This window comes from Protopterus annectens, chromosome 4.part0 (genome assembly GCF_019279795.1).
Source record: "Protopterus annectens isolate FY-2018-M chromosome 4.part0, PAN1.0, whole genome shotgun sequence".
Taxonomy (NCBI): Eukaryota; Metazoa; Chordata; order Ceratodontiformes; family Protopteridae; genus Protopterus; species Protopterus annectens.
The window spans coordinates 1,161,623,026-1,161,644,589 of NC_056733.1; the positions used below are offsets into that span (position 1 = coordinate 1,161,623,026).

General features: G+C 42.7%; 1 protein-coding gene across 1 annotated transcript in view; it reads right to left on the bottom strand.

The window, feature by feature from the left end:
• Positions 1-5,292: 5,292 nt before the first annotated feature.
• BOD1 (biorientation of chromosomes in cell division 1) overlaps positions 5,293-21,564 on the bottom strand; it is a 316,515-nt gene continuing 300,243 nt past the window's right edge. Inside the window, exon 4 of the mRNA XM_044069122.1 lies at positions 5,293-8,067. Coding sequence (XP_043925057.1) covers positions 8,054-8,067 — 14 coding nt within the window. The 3' untranslated portion in view covers positions 5,293-8,053. The remainder of the gene's footprint in view (positions 8,068-21,564) is intronic.

A 21,564-nucleotide genomic window follows, 5' to 3' on the forward strand; every position in this document is an offset into this window, starting at 1 on the left:
CTCAGAGAGTCACTGTCGGCACCGAGGAAAGGGTTCCCACCAAGGACGTCAGAACTATGGGCTGCGGAACTGATGGATCCGAGGGAGGAGAATAAGTGGGAGTCCTGGGAGCATTAGACCCAAACCTCAAAATGGGATTAGTTTTTGGAAAGTTTGTTATCCCTCTGGCTGTCAACAGCTGGTCCAGCAGGCGCACCACATTGAGTTCAGACCGCCTCCTGGTGGACCTTACAGACACTCCAAAAGGGGAGTCAGGCCGGTCCAGAAAAGAGCTATAAGCCTGGCCTAAGAATGGGCCCAATGAAGGGGAGTACTGGGTCCATGGTGTTTGAATGGTCTGCACCAAAGATTCCAACTTGGAAACGGGTAGTAGGGGAACTAATGGTGCTGAGAAGGACTCCGTGCTGAGGAAAGACTTGGAGTAGAAGTTATTATCGACTCCAAGGGAATCGTTGTAACAGACTTCATGTGGTGAGAGGTTAAGTCTGCGCAAAGTAAGTCTATCGAAGGCAATATGGTTGGAGCCATAGTCGCTACTGCAATTAAGGCTGGTACCGTAGATGTCAGTGCCAAAGGTGGTGCCAACGTCGAAGTTATGGTAATGTCCCCAGAAGCAACTGGAGCAGAGCTCGAAACCGGAATAGTTGGAGCCGAGGAAGCAATCTTATGTTTCATAGAAGACTTTTAGGCCTTGTGTTTGTGGGGCTTACCCTTATCACCAGCTGGTGAAGAGGGATCGGAATGTGGACGTTTCTTGTCCTTCAATGGAGGGGTTGAAACCTCCGACACAAAGGGCGTCTGAGAAAAGTGAGGAAAGTAGGCCTTTCAAGATGAGCTCATTTTTCCTCTCATTCAGCATCCACTGACTAAAGCTCAAACAAATATGGTAAAGAGGTTTCACAGAGAGGTGAGAAACTCCCAGACAATAGACACAATCATCGCGCAAGTCGCTGTTGGGGAGTTTGCCATTACAGGAAGTGCAATGCTTGAACCCTGAAGTCCCTTTTTTATCAGACATATCCAACACACAAAAAAGCAACCAAACAAAACACTGCTAGAAGATGCAGAAGAGAAACAGAAAAAGGAGATATACCAACGATGGTATCAAATGATACCACAAGGGTAGGAGAGGGTGTTACCAACGATGGTATAAGAAATACCCGAAGGGTAGAGCTAGACATAGAAATAGGGTAGAAAAATGAGTTAGATTAGAAAAACAGTTTCAAAATACAGCAAATTTTATAAAGATGACACTTACCTAGAGAGCTCGGTGAAACGCTGCTACATGGCTGTGTGGCAAACGAGATCTGGGGTAACTGGGAGAAGGGCATTGGGGGTAGCAGCTTAGCTCGAGAGTTTTTGGTGTATGCGAGCTTGGTATTAGGCAGACTCTATTCAAGGGCTTGGAACCGAACCCATCAGTGATGGATGGGAAGATTAACATCAGACAGCTCAAATTCCTGGACTGGCAACTTGTGGAAAGAGAGGAGGGGCAGGTCATACCAGACGGTAGATGCTGAAGGGTAGAAGACTGCTTAAGTACAGATGTAGGCATCTTTACATACATGGAGGAGGCTACCAATTTAAAAGTCAACAAAGGAACAGCCTTAGGACACAAAATGTCCTCTTTCGATGAGTCAGACATTCAGGAGACAATGACTGGTTCTACTGACACTGCTGTAGCTATAGTTTCAGGCTTATCCCCTAAACCGATGACAAGGTAGCCTCCAGAAACATCTATGAAAGGAAAATTCAGTGTTGGGTGCTACAAAGACAACGCCGCAGAAACGATACCCTCTGATCTAGAATCTGGGAGCCAGCTTCTCCATGTCAATTGATAAGTTTCTCTTCTCAGCAAATTTTTTTTTTCTTTTTAGTGGGGACATCCGTGTTAACCTGCTCCTGCATCTCTGCAGATGTGGTGGATATCTTAACTGGGGCCAGAAGTAACTGTTTATCCTTGTATGCTTACAGTACAAGTTCTTTTCTCCTTATTGTCTTGCGAATGAGCCCTTTGACAGATCTCACAGTTCAGAATGTTGTGCTCCAATCCAAGGCAATATAAGCAGTAATTTTGGTAGCCCCTTATATTTGAGGTCTACCTTCTACAGGTGTAAACGCTTTTTTTCATGAAGAAAAATTATCAATGGCCTTATTATGGCACTAATACATTAACATCAATGGGGCACTTAGTTTCATATGTAATACGGCCTATGCTGACTAAATTTATTTATTATTTATTTTACATTTGTTGACCGGGCTAGTCTAGCTGGACATATATCCATTTTCAGTAGAGGCCCGGGGAGAAAAGCTCCAAAATACAGGCAGTAAGCAAACATTTACAATAAAAAAGACAATAGCAAGCAAAAATACAAAATGTTACAAAGGTAAGCATGAGTAATACTACAAGAGTAAAAGAGAAAAACAGAAACAGACTAGACAACCTAAAATTGTAATTAACAACTAAAAAATGAAACAGCTGGTTAAAAACAGAATTTGAGGTGAGCAGGAAAGTAAGTAAGAGTAATAAAAAGAGCTGATTAGGAAGCTACTAAAATTGCCTATATTAAAAATGAAAGAGAGAATAGGTAAAATGTATATAGGATTCAAAATGAGGAAGTGGCTGGTATCAGTAAGTGTGGCATTTAGAGGCAAGAAACAGGGGAGGGTGAGTGAAGTATGAGTAAGGGGGTAGTGTTTTCAGTCAGGGTTAGCACAGGGACATAGCCAGTGTGTTTTTAGGTGCTCTTTAATATGTTTTTTAAAAAGGGATCTGGAGTCAATGTTGGTTATTTCATGAGGGAGTTGGTTCCAGACTTTCCCGACAGAATTTGAAAATAATGAGTCACCAGCTTTATTGTAAGATTTAGTCGAGGCTACTAGTAGTTTGTTAGCAGATCGGAGTGTGGCTAGGTTTTTATAAGGGGTAATTAGTTTTGTAAGGCTAGGGGTAGCATCTGGGTGGTAAAGGGACTTATGAATGATAGTTAGTTGTTGATAGAGTAAGTGGCTATTAAGTTCTAACCAATCCAGTTGTCTGAGGTTAAGACAGTGGTGAGTTCTGAAGGGTGTAGCCGTAATGAATCTAGTTATACTGTTGTAACAGGTAGAGAGTTTGGTAATGTTATTTTTTGATAAGTTAGTATAAATGGCAGAGGCATAGAAAAGGGTAGAGATCAGGTGGGTTTGGGCAATGGTTTTTCTAGCTGCTGGGGTAAGGAAGGGTTTAATTCTGTAGAGAGTACCAATTTTTTTGTTAACTGATTTGATGGTGTTATCAATATGGTGATCAAAATTAAGACGGTTGTCAATAGTAATACCTAATAGGCGAGTGGTCATGTCTGGGCTTATACAGGTGGCATTATTAGAGGAGATGGAGAAGAAAGGTGAGGAAGATTTGAGAGTAGGAGAAAAGAGAAGAAGTTTTGTTTTTTTGGGATTTAGAAGGAGGGAATGTTCCATAAACCAGTTTTCAACTTTATGGAAAGCTGTTTGAGTAAGGGATTGTAGTGAGGAAACATTATTGGCAGAACAGATTAAAGTTGAGTCATCGGCATATTGAATGCAGATGGCTTGGGGAATGTTTACATGTAGGTCATTAATAAAAAGGGAAAAAAGCAAGGGACCTAAGATTGAGCCTTGTGGAACACCTATGTTTACTGGTAGTAAGGAAGATAGGTTATTCTGCCATAGAACTGCTTGTTGCCTGTGTTGGAGATAGCTCCTAAACCATTGCAGTGCTTGAGAGCTCAGACAATAGAGATTTAGTTTGTCAAGAAGTATGTTATGGTTAACCATGTCAAAGGCTTTTGACAGGTCTAGGAATAGTGCAGAGGAGAGGAGATTATTGTTCTTATTATTATTAATAATGTCAGTAAAGGAAAGGAGGGCAGTTGTAGTGCTGTGGGAAGGTCTAAAACCATGTTGACAATTGGCTAGAAGTCTGTTTTGTAGAAGGTAGGAAAGAAATTGTTTGTGTATGCATCTTTCCATGATCTTTGATAAAGGGAGAGTAAGGCAATAGGGCGAAAGTTTGAGAGCTCAGTAGAGGAGCCCCCTTTATGTAGGGGATGATGTGAGATATTTTCCATATGGTGGGGATTTTTCCTTCAGAGATAGTTCTATTAATAAGTATGGAAATAGGGTATGCTATAGCTTCTGCAGCAATTTGTAGGTATTCAGATGGGAGTTGGTCAGCAGATGGAGTGCAAGGTTTAAGTTTCTTGAGAAGCTTAAAGATGAGAGATGTGGCAACAGGTTGAATTTGAAAGGTGTTAGAGGAGGTGTTAGAAGTAATAGATAAGGTAGGAGTAGAAGTGGGTAGTGAATTGGCTAGGGTTTGAATAACGTCTGTGAAATAGTTGTTGAAGGCATCTGGGATCAGAGTGGAGTCGCTAAGGTTAAAGCCAGAAGGTGTGGGAGTAGTTGTATTTCCTGGATTAAGAAGTTTATTAATGCCTGACCAGAATCTTTGCGGGGTTTGTTGACTAGTTTGTTGTAGGTGAAGATAAAATTCCTTTTTATCTGTGAGAGTATCTTTCTTGGTGGCATTTCTTAATTGTTTGAAGAGAAGGTGATCTAAAGGACATTTAGTAGCTCTCCATTTAGCCCAGATTTTATTTCTAAGGATCATTTTGTTCTTAGTTTGTTTTGTTAGCCAAGGTGCCGTTTTGGATCTTATCCTAGTAGTGCGAATGGGAGCATGAGAGTCAAGGATCTGTAGAAAATTGGTATTAAAGTAGGTAACTGCTTCATTGAGTTCAAGGTGGGTTAGTGGAGACCAGTTACATGCTTTTAGTTCTGTGAGGAACTGTTCAGGATTGAAGAATCTGTTTGATTTTTTCCTCGATAATGTGCACATAAGCACAAAGCAAGAAAGAACTAAAGATGGCACAGGTCTTTACACCAGGATTTGCTGACATTCTAGAGAGGGCAGTCTCAACTCAGAGTAAGGGTTGAAAGGAAGCCCAAATCTGACAGTCAGACTTGGTCTGCAGAAGAAATTCCATTCCTCAGGAGTGAAACACGAACATATGAAAAAAGCTTCTGAATCTTGGTTATTCAAGGATGCCTCACACACCAACTAAGAATCTACAGGACTCTGGCATGAAATAGTCTTTGGTCCTCACAGGACTAAAGCAATGAAAAATCCAGCTGTGAAAAGGAGAACAAAGGTGATGTTACAACTTACTACAACAGAGTTGCACCCTAACGAAAATCAGGCTATACCTTACACAGACATTTTGCAACGGTAACACAATGTGAAAACACAAAGTAAACAGCAGGCAGAGCCAAATATGAGCATTTATTAAATACAGGTTACATGATGAAGATCTTTTTAAATAATGATTAGAGGGGGTTCAGCATCAATCTGCAAACATACAGTTTATATACTGTTTAAAACATTTTCCATTTACATCAGCAATGTCTCAACTGCTCATGCTTAATTACTAGACAGCATTCTGTTGCAATGAATGTACAAAGACGAACTACTGCCTTAATACCTAGACATTTTATACAAGGATACCATTAACAGATGACTTTTAGGCATTTAACATAGTTAATGCAGCTTTTTATAAAACACAGGATACGTTACAGATTTAAGCTTTTCTTCTGAGGATCTGTAGACTTGCATACATTTAGAAAGTAGTATAGATTTTGTCTCAGCAGCCCACAGCACTTCACTCTAACAAATAACCCAGAATGGGCTACAGTCAAGTCTGTACAGGACTTCATAAGTCTGATATCGACTATCCAAAGGAAGGGAGGTCTCATTATCCTGGCAGCAAATCTCAAAAACAAAATCAGTATCAGTCAAATCCCATTCAAATGAAGAGGAAGAAGAAACTACCTCACTCTTCACACAAGCAGCCTGTCCTCACTCAAAGGCTTTCCCTGTCTTTGGTCTTGTAATGCTAGAAGTCACATTTTGAGTTTATCATAATCAAGAAACGCTATAAAACAGATATAAAAGTATCTTTGCAAGGGGGTAAATTCCTCTGCACCCCAATGTGGGGGGCTTGGTTTACATAAGTTAGAAGGGATTAGGGGCCAACTCTACAGGCACACTTGAATGGAAAAGTGAAAGCCCTCAACAGTGCTCCAATGGTTTGCACGTTACACGAACATGTGGTTTCAACAAACCATGATAAACAGTAATTCTTATTAAAATCCACTGACAGGAAAATGCCTCAAGAAAATAAAGGTGTCCCTCTGATGTGCTAGATAGCAAACAAACTGCAGGCAGACAAATGGTGTTGGGTGAGTTGGCCCTGGTACACTGGGTGGCAAACGCTGGAGACAGTAACAGTATCAGGTTAACATAAGGTCTAAACAAAACCTTTTTAATGCAACAAAACAGTACTTCTGCACAAACTTGGACAAATGCTACCACATATAAACATATGAATGTCTAAAACAAGGCCTCACCATGGTCATCCCTTGCAAGGAACGACCTGCAACAGTATGGCTAACTGGTACTCCAAGCAAGAGTTCAACAACTAAGCCTTGCTGGGTAGGGGTGGTGGTTACTTGAGTTCTAGTGCAAATTAGACAGTTGATGCTCTGCTGAAGTAAGAAAAGGTCGGACCTGACTATCCCAGGGCGCACCTCCCCACTGGGGCTGTAGAAGATTCAACACTCTGCACCTCTCACTGACCGCCACAGATTACTCCACTCTCAATCCCTAACTGGTCAAAGAAGAGAGGCAGCGGGCAAGGGGTCAGTGGATCAGCCGCAAAGAAGGGCAGTGCTTCAGAACTACCAAAAACAAGTAATTATGAAGGGCAGTTTAATGTTGACACAAAATATGGAAGATATGGATAAGGCAATCAATCAAGTAGAGGTAAATATTGATGCCTTTGGTTCTGTAATGTTTAATGGTAAGAGCACTGCAGTGTCCAACTCTTGGCATTTCCTCTTCTATTATCCTTAGCTCAGCATAATTCTGAAAGTTCTCCGGCTTCTAAACACTAAGCACATACATCCTGCTAGGTCACATCATGCCATCACAAGCTAGGCTAAAAGGGTGAACACAGACCCTGTACTTGCTGTCTACTTCTTTCCTGCTATTCAGTTCAGACCTTCTGTTTACATGTAATGGCAATACCAAGAATGCAGACAAGTTCTGTTAAAACACCCATAGATGTGCTCATTACAATGAAATTCTTCAAGTAAGACACAGTCCAACTACTCACAATAAGTTTTTAGACACCAAGTAGAATTTCTCAATGCAAGTTTATTTAAGACAACACTAAAGTTACTCAAAACCTGAAATTTTAATGCAACCACAAACTGGAATATGTGGCAGCTGCTTTTTTTTCTCTCATTATGTTCCATAATGGGAGTGTTTTCATAAAACCTACTTTACAGTTGGAACTACTCCGATACTGTTTATTGATTTCCAATAAATCTGCCGGACAACAAAACCCGAAGCACTACGAAAGCCCAGACTTTGGCATTTTTATGCATTATTTAAAAAGTATAAATACAATAAATATTTTATAAAATGTTGCAGGCAAATGTGCCTTTTTACTAATTACCTGAGTTACACTACTGTACAAGCAATGCAATTTAAATATCCATCATCACTTCTTCACAAGTCTACTTCCTGCCACTACCTTGTACCACAAGTAACACAGTTGATAAACATGTAAATGCAACCTCCAAGATTCCTGACTACTACCATTATCTTTTACATTAACCAATTAAAAACAAAACTTAATCCTGCTCCATGGGAATACAAGGATGCAAGCAGGGTACCAAACTGCAAACAGATTCAGTTTATCTAAAGTGATAGCTAACACTAGATTCTGGGGGGTGAAAATGGATCCACTGCTGTAAGCCTATTCTCAACAATGTCATCACTTTTCTCCCCTTCTTTACAGCTTACAAGCATACTTTAACATCCTTTGGCTTACACCCAAGTAAGTCCATACTGCATTCCAGCAGAAATACCCATCTGTATCACGTAGAGATGGACAACAGCATGACGTCAAGGAGATAATTTCCTCACAGTGCATCAAAAAATTAAGCCATAGTTTTAACTCAGTACTTAGGAAGCACCATCTGAAAGAAAGGAGATAAAGAACATAAAAATAATGCATAAATCACCTTTTCTTGGGTTCTTAGAATGACCACTTCCTGACAAACTAATACTTATTTTAATACTGCAGCATTTTTCCTTCACTAATTTAAATTCTGACAATCAGGTACCTGGATGAATGTACTGATGCCATGGGCATTTCTAGCAATCATTAGACAATACAAAACACTTTCTGGACTTGTTCTACCCTTTAAAAGAAACGCCATTTTAAGTAGAAATAGACAAACTGTATTATTTCAGTGGGCAAGACATTACTACAAACCGTATTCGTTAAAAACGAAACAAAAAGTTAAGCTTTTATCGACAGTCAAGTTCGTCAACGCCTAAAATGGAATCCGCACTACGTTGAACACACGAATGTCAATGCAATACTAAACATATGTCTAGAAACAACTGCGGTGCATGTAAAACCTGAACTAAAAACTAATAAATATCATTTTTGAAGGGTAGGAATGACTCCCTGTAATCACCATATTGATTCAAATTACATCTTGTACAAAACCTCAATTAGAGTGAAACTGTAAAAATGGACTCCCTAATGAAACTCTTGAGTTCTATAACAGACTCACATATCAATCACAAACCGTTGTAATCACTTCACTGATATCCAAAGTACAGCTCACAGAAATCATCAAAAGCATAATTTTTGAAGGGGTGGCAAGCACCATTCACCTCCCCACTTGCCACTGACACAAACCAACTTCCAAAAAAAGGGACATCCCAAGTGATGCCAAGAAAGACTACTTTCTGGTAAATGCCAAAACAAGCCTACCACTCGCACGTAAAAATATTACATACTAAAGACATAAATTAAATACTTGGATCAACAACAGAAAAATATACTTACAGCTAAATCAAAAGAAAAAAAAAATTACAATTGTGAGGATGCTCATCATAAGCAAAAGTCATATCCTTACCATAACAGACTTGGGAGACGGAGGTCTATCCTTGTTAACCAGGACTGAAATACCAAGTATTGATCAGCTAAGCATCTGAAACCTTCGCAGGCTACAGCTCCTTCCCCTACTGATACGGCGTGGTGCTCTAGCCTTTTTCTATATCTCAGAGTACAGAGGATTAGTCCAGATAAAATCACTGACTAACAGATGTAGCTCTCTCTCTGAACCCCACCCGCAGAAGGAATAAAGGCACCTTTCGGAAGTTAGTCCCTCATTTGAACAGCTCATCCTTTGTACTCGGTTTCTTGTTGGTCCTATTACCCTTTGGGTCACAGGTGGGATACCAGACTTGACACAAACCTTCTGGATTACTGTTTTCTTTTTCTACATCTTAGGTATAACACTAAAGCAAATCTTAGCACTACAACACACACACACAAAACACTCCCCAGTACACCCACTTCAGGTTGGGGGGAGGGGTTTAGGGAAATGTTATTAAGGAGAGACTTAATCACCCAGATCTTTCAATATTGTGAAAATAACTAAAACTGAGATAAGGCGGTCCCATACTCTAACCAGGAAAGAGATGCTTCTCACTGAGAAATTGCTTGGATTGGTTCTAAAGGAAGACAGAGACACAGACATCAGATATCACTTATGGCTTCCAGTGAAATTATTCTGAGAAGCCCATGTAACAGCTGCGCAAATATTATCCAAGGATGCATTCCTAAAAAAGCCTGAAAAGAAACCAACTGCTCTGGTTAAATGCCCAAAGTAATAAAATGTAGAGGTGTAACTAGCTATTCAGGCACCCAGTACAATCTGATCTGGCACCCCCCCCCCCAACTTTAAGCTGAGTGGCAAAAACCAACTCTGACTTGAGCGAAAACAAACAAACAAAAAAGCTCTTCTTTCCTTTTCAAATTGTAGCAAACTTATTTCTACTCATGCAGCAAGCAACTATGACCAAAAATGCATTACCAGCATTGCCTTCTAAATGCCGGTAATCCAGTGAAATGCACTAAAGACTGAAAGGCATCTGCCAAATGTGCCCTCTACACTCCACCCTAGCTACATCCTTGACAAAATGTGATGCTCTGAAAGCCACTTTGGACACTTCTGCAGTTTAATTATTTGGAAGAAAAGGAAACAATTGAGAACCCTTCTTTACAGATCTGGTCCTGTCCATATAAAATCTGATGTGCATATTCTTATCCTTAAGAGTGCAACAGATACTCAGCCTTGTAACATTTGGGGGAGGGGGTTACAAGCAAATTAATAGACTGATTCGAATTAGATTATGTGGCCACCTCGGGTACGAAAGGTTTTGTTTGTAATGAAACCCTATGCTTGCCTTTTTTTTTTTTTTTTTTTTTAACAAGACAAATGGAGTTTAACATACGCAGTTAACATTCTGACCGAAGAAATGTAAGTGTTCTAGGACAAAAATTTTAAATCCACTTTCAATGCTAGTTCAAAACAATTCAAGCATGATCACCATTAAAAGCACTCTTAACTTTTTAAAAACAAGCCAAGAGGTATGGAATCCTTGGTGGAGGTCAGAGATAGCTGCAAGGTGAACCTTGAGGGATGAATAATTTAGGCCTTTGTTAAAGACTTGAGAAAGGTAGCCCAGAATAGCTGGAACAGGACTGGAAAAGAATTAATACTTTAGTGGTACCCAAACGGAAGACGGCATCCACTTCCTTTTACATTTTCCTAGTATTCAGTCTCTGGTAGAAGTGAGGCTCTGATGACCCTAGGAGGTTAAGGAGAATGCCTTGGCATTACTGGATGTGCAGTGAGCTAAAGGGGACTGGAAACACCCCAGAGTGGCTTATCAGATGGGTAAGTCAGCAGGGTTCTGAAGGGCCTCAACAGGGTTCTGAAGGGCCTCAGATGTAAAGGCTTCTCCACAAAATAAGACTACAGTACAGACTGCCACACTTGTTGAAGCCACAATGGATCTAGAAGAACGATTCTGAACTTGTTTTGTTTTGCTTTCTGGGAGACCTTGCCAATAAGGGTAAATGACAGAATATAAAGGAGTTCTGTGGGGTATTCCTGGACAAAAGTGTATCTATGGGATGTTCACCTTAAACAGAGATCGAGGAGTAGAAGTGGGTGGATATGGCACTGGCTGATGATGCAGAATGTTGTAGCAATGCTACCCCAGCAACAAACTGCTTCAATACTACTGATTAACCAAAGGACCACTAATGCACCATTAGTCAGCAAGTACTAAGCAAGTCTGCCAAGTGAATGCACAATTCTGTAGGAACTTATGATAATAGTAGACACTTGAATAGATTACTATTACAACAGTTCGTGTTTCACTGTTGCAGTCATCATATTTGGGTTGATTCCCAAAGCTGATGGCTGGAGGTACTTAAGTATTAGGGCTGGCAATCAGGCCCTGTAAGACTGCTGTGGCAAATCCAGCTCTGGATTTGGAAAAGACAGGCAAGTGGTAATGCTTGGTGAAAGTGTGTACAGAGCTCCAGGTTGCAGCTTCAAGGATGTCCCTGGGTAGGAACTCCCCTGAGAAATGCTGTAGAGGTTGATGTAGCCCTAGTGGAATGTGTCCTGATCCCCTGTGGGGTAGGTTTCCCATGGTGTTTGTAGCAGAAATGGATGCAGTGTGCTATCCATTTAGAAATGGTTTGCTTCGAAATGGCCTTGCCCTCTGCCCCTGTAGCAAAGCTGACTAGCAGCTGGTCAGATTTTCTGAAGGGCTGGCAATCAGGCCCTGTAAGACTGCTGTGGCAAATCCAGCTCTGGATTTGGAAAAGATAGGCAAGTGGTAATGCTTGGTGAAAGTGTGTACAGAGCTCCAGGTTGCAGCTTCAAGGATGTCCCTGGGTAGGAACTCCCCTGAGAAATGCTGTAGAGGTTGATGTAGCCCTAGTGGAATGTGTCCTGATCCCCTGTGGGGTAGGTTTCCCATGGTGTTTGTAGCAGAAATGGATGCAGTGTGCTATCCATTTAGAAATGGTTTGCTTCGAAATGGCCTTGCCCTCTGCCCCTGTAGCAAAGCTGAAGCAGCTGGTCAGATTTTCTGAAAGGCTTAGTGATGTCCAGATAGAACCTAAGCTGCCTGTGCACATCCAGGGAGTGCAGGATCCTTTCCCCTTTATTCTGTGGATTAGGGAAAAAATTGGCTAATGAATGAATTGGTTTAAAGCCACACTAGATGCCACCTTGGGCATAAATGATGGGTTAGTCCTGAGGGAAACCCTGTCCGCATGGAGGATAATGAAGGGTTTGACGGCCATAAGGGTCTGCAATTCAGACACTCTTCTTGCTGACGTGATGGCTAGAAGTAAAGCATTTTTCCATGAGAGGAATTTTAACTCTGCTGTAGCAGCAGGTTCAAAGGGCTCGTGAGCTTTTCCAATACAAAGTTAAGGTCTCAGGCTGGAGCGGGAGCTCTCCTGGAGGGGGAGGTCTTAATTTTTTGGCTCCACTCAGAAACTGTTTGACCAGAGGATGAGAGAAGAGGGGTAGCTCAGTATTATGAGCTGAGATGGCAGAGGCATGAATCTTAATTGAGGAGAAGGATAGGCCTTTGTGGAGCATTTCTGTTAAGTAATCTAGTATACAAAGTAAGCTGGGCACAGTTGTGTCCATTCCCTGAGACAGAACACTATCTTTTTCCACTTTTCCAAACAGGATTTTCTAGTACTAGGCCTCCTTCCTCAAGAATGACATATAGCACCTGCTTACTGAGGGTTGCTGGTGTAGAGTTTAGGGGATGAGCCAGGCTGCTAGGTTCAGGGTCTTTAGCTGAGGGTACAAATTCTGGCCCTCCTGCTGGGACAGCAGGGAAGGGGTCTGAGGCAGGTGACATGGTGGCACTACTGTCACACTGCGCAAAAGACGATACCAGTGCTGGTGTGGTCAGTCTGGTACAATAAGGATTTCCATTAGCTTGTCCTGTTTGATCTTTAATAGAACCTTCAAGAGGAGGGGCAGAGGGGGAAAGGGATAGATAGAGAGCCTTTCCCAGGTAAAGGGCAGGGCATCCACTTTCCAAGCTTGGCTGTGGGGAGTTCTGGTGCAATATTTGCTCAACTGATAGTTCTGAGGGGAAGCAAAAAGGTCCACCTCTGGTGCCCCCCATCTGTTCCTCAAAAGCTTAAATATTCTGAGGGGAAGCAAAGAGGTCCACCTTTGGTGCCCCCCATCTGTTCCTCAAAAGCTTAAATATTTTGGGTTCCAGTTTCCACTCGTGTGGGTCCATGAGATTTCTGCTTAAGTAGTCTGCCAGAGAATTTAGTTTGCCCGGCAGAAATTGAGCTTGCAAGTGCACTTGGTTGCTCAAGGCTCTTTTCCACAGAGCCAAGGCTAATCTGCAGAGTGGGTAGGAATGGGTTCCCCCCTACTTGTTTATGTACCACAACTGTGGTGTTGTCTGTCTTTACCAACAGTTGTCCTGGAAGAATAAGGCCTTTGAAGGCTGTCAGAGCTTTCTGTACAGCTAACATTTCTTTCTGATTGATATGCAGGTGCATTTGCTTTGGGCTCCATTGTCCTGCCATGTGAGCCCCCAATGCATAGTCTGATGCGTCTGTTAGGGTTTGGGCAGCAGGGGGTTGAGTGAAAGGGAGTCCCTTGTTGTAGTAGCAGGCCTCTGCCCACCAAATGAACTCTGTCCTTAGGTAAGGAATGATGGGAATCATGGTTTCCAGATCCTGAGAATGTTGACACCAGAAACATTTTAAGTACCACTGAAGTTTCCTCATATGCAGTCTTGCATATGGAATTAGTAAGAATGCAAGAGGCCATGAACCCTAGGGCTTGCAGTATTTTTCTTGCAGATAGCTGGGTTTTTGGTGGCCAGTAGATTGTAGTTTGTCAAATAAATTTGTTTTTCTGGAGTGAGGAATGCCATCTGGGAAATTGTGTTCAAGCTTGGTCACAGGAATACAATCTGTTGGCTGGGTACCTGATGTGATTTCTTTTCATTGATGGTGTACCCCAGTGAAGTTAGAAGTCTCTTTACAAATGTCAGGTGCTGTAGTAATTCCTGACTGTCCGTCTGAATCAGGCAATCATCCAACTATGGATAAATTTGAATCCTCCTCTGCCTGCAATATTCAATGGCTGGAGCTAGGCATTTTCTGAATACCCTGGGCGCAGTAGATAAACCAAAGGGAAGTGCAGAGAACTGATAGTGCCATAGAGCTTGCTCTGAAACGTAGGTGTTTCCTGCAAGATTCCCTTACGGGGAATGTGCAAATGAGCTTATTTTATGTCTAGGGCTGCTAGCCAGGAGTCCTTGGCTAGCATAGGAAGCAGCTGTTGGAGAGTAAGCATTTTGAATTTTGGAACCACCAGAAAAGTGTTGAGAATAGACAGATCCAGGATAGGGCGCCAAGAGTTTTCTTTTCTGGGTACCAGAAAGAGTCTGGAATAAAAGCCTTGTCCCCTTTGTTTTGTTGGGACAGGTTGACTAGCCTGGATACTGAGAAGAGAAAGTACTTGCTTTTGGGCCTCCGCCCACTGGTTTGGGGGGAGGTCTGGCCATCCGCTTGGGGTTGGGAGTGAGTGGAAGTAGAATCTGTATCCCTGGGAAACAATGTTTAAGACCCATCTGTCCTGGGTAATGTGCTCCCAGTTTTTGGCATGCAGGGCAAGTTTCCCTCCTAAAGATGCAAGTACTTGGGCAAGTCTTGGAAGAGTTAAGGATAAGTCATTGTGAGATTTTACCACTGGATGGCGGCTTACTACCCCCTGTTTTGAATGTGGGAGCACTCCATGGCTTAGATCTGTGCATACTTTAAGACTGTAGTCTTGGTGGTCAGCTGCCCCAGGGTTTGGACTGAGAAGCTCTGGGAGGGACTGGAAAAGAGCGGTTTTTAGAAGGCCAATGCCTACTGAATCTAGGTGGCTGGACTTGTAAGAAATCTTTGCCAGTTTGCATAGATTTAGTTTTTCCTCCATCCTTTTGAGGGCTTCTACTTTACTGCCAAATAAATGCTCTTGGTTTAATGGTGCATCTAGTAATTTTGCTTTGACATTGTCTGGCAAGGTTTGTTCCTTAAGCCAAGCATGCCTTCTAAGAACAGACCCAGTGACAGCAGCCCTGCAAGATGCTTCTAAAGCATCAAAACCACATTGCGAAGTATGACTCCAAACTTGGTTAGCAGAATGCATTAACTCTTGTAAATATGTTTTGCACAATCAGAAATAAACATAATTTTCTGTTTAATTAGTTCCATAATATGTTGCCGATACTTTAACACATGAAACTGACAATTTAAAGCCCTGATGGCAAGAGTAGTAGAGGTGTACATCTTCTTACCACATCTGTCTAAAGCCCTAGAATCCCTGTCCGAAGAAGTAGGATTTTTGGCCGTAGCAGCCTTAATGCCTTTGGATCCCTGGGAAGCTCTCTGGATCCGCAGCAGGATTCTTAAAGAGGAATTTGTGGGAGTCAGGTACTCCATAGTACCGGTCAGGTTTCCTGGGAGCTGGAGACAAAGTTATCAGGGGTAAGGCTGGATTCCAAGAAGACATCTACAATTTCCAGAACAGGAGGGATAGCTAGAGGTCTGTGCTGAGGCAAGTTTAAAAATTCCCCAGAGTCTCTTTTTGGACTGAGAGTAGTCCTGGCTCTCACAGCGGAAATGCTCTCCAAGGGTATGCAGGGTTTCACCAAAAGAAAAATCTTCTGGTGGGGGAGCAGATGGAATGGAATCCTCTGCATCAGAATCCTAATAGGTAGATAAGGGCATGTCCTGGTAATCAGAAGGGTCAGAGTCATCAGACTCTTGATCAGAAGAATCAGAAGGAAAATCAGTTCTTGGTCTTTTTGAGGGGGAAGGCTGACTTCCCCTAATTAAAGTAATAAGGTCTTCAGCCATTCTAAGCATTTGTTTTTGTGGCATGTGGCCTGAGAATGCGTTTTGGTTGTCCGTTTCCTACGCGCAGTGTAAACCCTAGGCCTAAGAAATTTGGTATTTTTGGTTTGAAATTAAGTCGTCTGTTTAATATGAAAATTGGAAGGCCTGAATACACCCTCAGAAGCTGGTGCCTGCAGAGCGGCTCCAGACCCATCCAAGGTAGAGTCATCCGCAGGTTCCATACTCTAAGCATCATCTCGCAGCATACCGGATGCCGAATGGGTCTCAGTAGAGGCCTGGGAATCTGCAGAAGTGGGAATCAGGGGCTGAGAAAGCACCTGAGTACTGGCGGACTGGTGACTAGCTTAACGGTAGCGTCGTCAGCAGTTTTGTACCCATGCGGTCTGTCTCTGTCTTTATCCTTAAGTTTTTTCAGAAGATCGGTAGTCGGATGGCTTATCTAAGCCATTTTTGAATATGGAGATAGACAGCGAAAGAATTTAGTGACAAAAACAGCCTGAAGATGAATAGTTCGGGCGTTGAACAAAGCACAAAACAAACAGCGAGGGACGTCATGGTCTGGGCCTAAACAGGTGATGCAGTAAGAATGAAAATCTCTGAAGTATTTGCTTTCCACAGGCAAGACAATTATTCATTTTTTTCTGACATCGGTTAGAGCAAGAAAAAAGGATCCCCAACGGGGTACTTATCTTTTAGAAGACTTCAGGTCTGAAACTCGAAAAATGAAAATTTCAGGAGGCGGCCGACCAGCACTTGCTAACTGCTTCGGGCACCGCACGTCAAGAAAGACTGATGTAATGGCGTCGGCTGCATGTTTTATACCCCTGAAGACCTGACGTCGTGGAAGAAATGATAGCATCCGAAGCAGAAATCCCAAGACTCTGGGACTCAGGCCGACTGAGGGCTACCTGCAAGCAGATAACCCAAATGTGATGACTGCAACAGTGAAACAAAGAACATCCAGCATATCCAACTTGGACCCAAGGTCCTAAACTTGGATTGGAAGGAGGGTCTTTAAAAAGATAGAGTACCCTATCTCAGTAGAGGATGGCTTCAAGCTAGAACATACATAGGGGAGGAGGGTAATAAACCAGAGGGGATGGTGGGGAACATATAACACTACAACAGTGATCTACTCAAACATCTACTAGGCAACTTCCTACACAACTGTACTAATTTGTTTTGCTTACTTTTACTCCTTGCAGTTGAACACAGTACGTTTTCTCATTCAGTATCTCTACATCTTCCTCCAATGCCACTGGACATTCTCCATTATAGGCTGCGGCCAGTGAGTAGACTATGGAGTTTAGTACAGCATCATACTGCTGCCATGAGGTTTTCTACTTTTTAGGAGTGCTACTGGTGGCATAATGCCAGGGCACTTCTATGGGCTAGTCTTATAAAGGCCCCAGGGTCATTAGCCTAGTACACACCTATGAACATATGAACTTGTCCCTTGCATTTGCCCAACAACATTCCTGGATGCGACATTTAATGGGTAATCCACGCTGGACCACCCTTCACTTCCACAAAAGGTTAATATCAACAAGTTACCCCACTCATCTACTGAAGCACTTTGCTGTTGCTTTCCCCAGCTGCTACCAGAAAAGTTCTGTGTTGTGTGCTCCTGGATACTTGCTCCCCCCATCCTCCTACCAGGATGGGCATTGCCCATCCTACCCTGCCACAGCCTCAGCTGCCTAAGATGCTAATCAAATTCTGGTCATCTAGGCCATGGTTGGGGGGGGGGGTCTTCTCCCATTGCCATGCTGCTGCACTATATTCTTTCTTAGAGCACTGCTACAGTAGTTATATCTACTGGGATGATTCCCAGAACTTCAAGATGACAGAGAGGAGACTCAAGAAGAAATGTTGGGATAAGCATGCCATGCAGAATGGCCATAGCAAATCCTGCTTTACCCTAAAGTCAATGAGATGTCCAAGTGACTGCTTCCAGCATGGCTTTGGTACAAACTATACGATGAAGGTTCCAGCTGCAGCGGTGTCCTTGGAGGATTAGAAGAACGGCATACAGAAACAGACCTGTCCATTTCATGGAGAATACATCCATTACACATGCTTCTCTGTACGGTGTTCTTGAGCAAAACTTTAAGGTGTTTGCTTTCTGGAGAAGTGAAGAGGAGTATCTGAAGTATACCCCAGATGTGCAGTAGCTGAAGATCTTCCTTTGTAACATCCATTCTTGAGGTTCTGCATTTGCTCTGCTTAACTAGTCTGCTACTGCATTCTGTGGGATGGTATAGTCACTGACACTGCGTGCGTCAGGGGAGGATTCCAAACAGTCACTGCCACCCTGCAAAGGGTATAGGATTTGGTCCCACCCCGATTACTGATGTAGTACTCAGCAGTTATGCCGTTTCTAATTTTAAGGCACCCTCTGCCAAAATCTGCCAGAAAAAATATTCTTCCCAAATCTGCCTGAAAGCTTTGACAGCCTTAAATTAATACCAGCACTTCTTTCATGCTGATGCTTATTTTTCTGGACAACATTCCATATTTCCTGTATCCTGAGCTTTATTTTGAATGGCCCCAAGCCAGGCCCTGTTGCACCTCTTATGGGTTTAGTTAGGTGGATCATAAGAGAAGGGTACCCCACCTTCAATCTTCCAGTTCCCTAGAAATTTATTTATTTAACATTTGTTTACTGGGAAAGTCCGACTTGGAACGAGCAAATTTTTAGTGGAGGACCGCGGACTACTGCTCCAGACGCATGTCTTTGTAAAGTGGGAGGAAACCAGAGCACTTGGAGGAAAGCCACACGAACGCAGGGAGGACATGCAAACTCCGCACAGAAGGCACCTCAGCAAAAGACTGGAGAACCTCTTGATACGAGGCGACAACTCAAACAGCTGCACCGAGCCACCCTAATGCATGCAGAATGGAAATCTGTTGGTCCATTGGCTGGGAATGTTGGATCCATATAGACTTGAGATACCAATACAGCTTTCTCATATACAGGCTGGCATGAAGAATCAATATAGCTATAAAATCCAGAGCTCTGAGACCCATTCTCTGACTGTGGCCTGCTTCTGCCAACAGTAGAATGCATTTCTGTAGGCACTCCACTTTGGCTGGTGGAAGAAGTCATTTGTGGTTTACTATACAACAGCGAGTACAGGATAATTACCCTGCTCTAGGCTGAGATACTAGACTTTTGAAAGTTGAGAATGAACCTCAGGCTTTGCAGCAGTGTCATGACCTATCAAAAAGTCCCGTTTACTTCCTCCTGTGAGACTGCATGGATTGGCTGTACAAGTAAAGGAAATGTAGATGTCTTTGGTTCTGTAGAAAGCAATCACTGGAGCTAGGCACTTGGTAACACCCTAGGGGCACTGGGCAAACCAAAGGACAATAAGGTAAGCTGAAAATGCAAGCCCCCTGCTTCAAATCTGAGAAAGCACGTGTTCCCCTTGGATTAGAATGTGAAGGCAGACAACCTTTAAAATCAAAGGAACCATCATGACTTGCAGAAAAGTACAGTTTTGTACCTACCATAAATGTAGATGTTAGAGTGTTCACCCTGCTGCAGTCATCACACTTGGGTTATCCTGCCGTCAGGCGGTCCTGCAGTCGGCCTGAGTTCCAAAGTCTTGGTCCGGCATCAGTTGCTGTCGCTTCCTCCCTGAAGTCAGTGCGCCAGGGGTATACAAGAGGCATCCGACGCCATTTTCTCCCAGATGTCAGGTGCCCCCAACAGGTAGGAAATACATATTGATATATATATATATATATATATATATATATATATTGATATATATATATATATATATATATATATATATATATATTGATATTGATATATATATATATATATATACACATATACAAGCCAAAATGAAACAATATTTTCAGTCACAAGCAAATACACCACAGAGGTTGTATAGAATAGAAAGGTCTGGATAAGTCCAGTTAGTTCAGAGGAGATGGAGGGAGGGTAACCTGGACTGCAGTAGGGTGAACACTCTAACATCTACATTTATGGTAGGTACAAAACTGCACTATGTTCATCGTGTTACCCTGCTGCAGTCATCACACTTGGGTTGAATCCCAAAGCTAAGGATGGGTGATGGAGTTAAATAGGGTTAGAAGAAGCTAGTAGGCCCTGCAAAACTGCAGTGGCAAAGCCAGCTCTAGTCTTAGAATATAGAGGTACGTGATACTGTTTGGTGAAGGCGTGCACTGAACTCAAAGTTGCAGCTTCCAGAATATCCTTGGTTGGTACCCGTCTGAGAAAGGCTGCTGATGCAGCTGTTGCCCTGGTGGAGTGGGGCCTAATGCTAGTAGGTACCGGGTTTCCCATGATGTGTGTAGCAGAAACGTATGCAATGACCTATCCATTTTGAAATGGTCTGTTTTGAGATAGCTTTTCCTTGTGTTCCTGCAGCATAGGCTACAAAGAGCAGAGTTTCTGAAAGCATTGGTTTTATCCAAGTAGTAACACATAACTGTCTGTGAATGTCCAAAGAGTACAGGAGTCTTTCTCCTTTGTCCTGGGGATTTGGGAAAAAGGTGGGCAAATGAATGGTTTGGTTTAGGGCCACACTGGATACCACTTTTGGCATAAAGGAAGGGTTAGTTCGCAGAGAGACTCTGTCTTGATGAAAAATGAGGAAAGGCTCCACTGCCATTAGTGCCTGTAGCTCTGAGACTCTTCTAGCTGAAGTTATTGCTAGCAGCAGGGCAGTTTTCCATGAAAGAAACTTTAAATCAGCTGAGAAAGCTGGTTCAAAGGGCGGCAGTGTAAGTTTTTCCAGAGCAAAGTTGAAATCCCAAGTAGGAGTTGGTGCTCTCCTGGGCGGTCTTATGTTCTTAACCCCTCTGAGGTACTGCCTTAGGAGTGGATGTGAAAATAAAGGAGGATCCGTGTTGTAATGAGCTGAAATTGCTGAGGCGTGGATCTTAACAGATGAAAAAGAAAGTCCTTTGTGCAACATCTCAGTCAGGTATGTTTGGGTCAAGGGGATTTTGGCATTTAGCCTGGTTCCAGGCACAAAATCTTTTCCATTTATCTGAATAGATTTTCCTGGTGCTGGGCCTCCTGGCCTCCAGAATGACATCCACAGAATGACATCCATAACAGCTTTGGATAGTGGTGTTAGTTGATTGCTTAGGTAATTTGCCATGCAGCCAGGTTTAAAGTCTTGAGCTGGCTGTGTAGAATTTGATTGTCTCGCTGGGTGAGCAGGTGAGGAATTTGTGGTAAAATCCATGGTGGGCCATGTTCTTTAGAATTGGATACCAGTGCTGGCGTGGCCAGTCTGGTGCAATGAGTATCATTTGTGGCCTCTCTAATCTGACTTTCAGCAGCACCTTTGCTTGAAGAGGCAGTGGAGGAAAGGCATACACTTTTCCAACTGAATGAGAGGGCGTCCACTTTCCAAGCTTGTGGGTGGAATGTCCTTGTACAAAATATTTGAAGTTGGTAGTTTTGGGGGTTGGCAAACAGATCTATGTCTGGGCGTCCCCATTTTTGAGTTATCATTGCAAATACTTGTGGATCCAGTTTCCACTCGTGGGGATCCATGATGTTTCTGCTCAGGTAGTCTGCCAATGTGTTTTTCTTTCCTGGCAGGAATTGTGCTTGTAGTTGAACTTGATAAGAGTGCTGTGTTCCACAAGGTCATTGCTTGCCTGTATAGAGGGTAGGAATGTGTGCCCTCTTGCTTGTTGA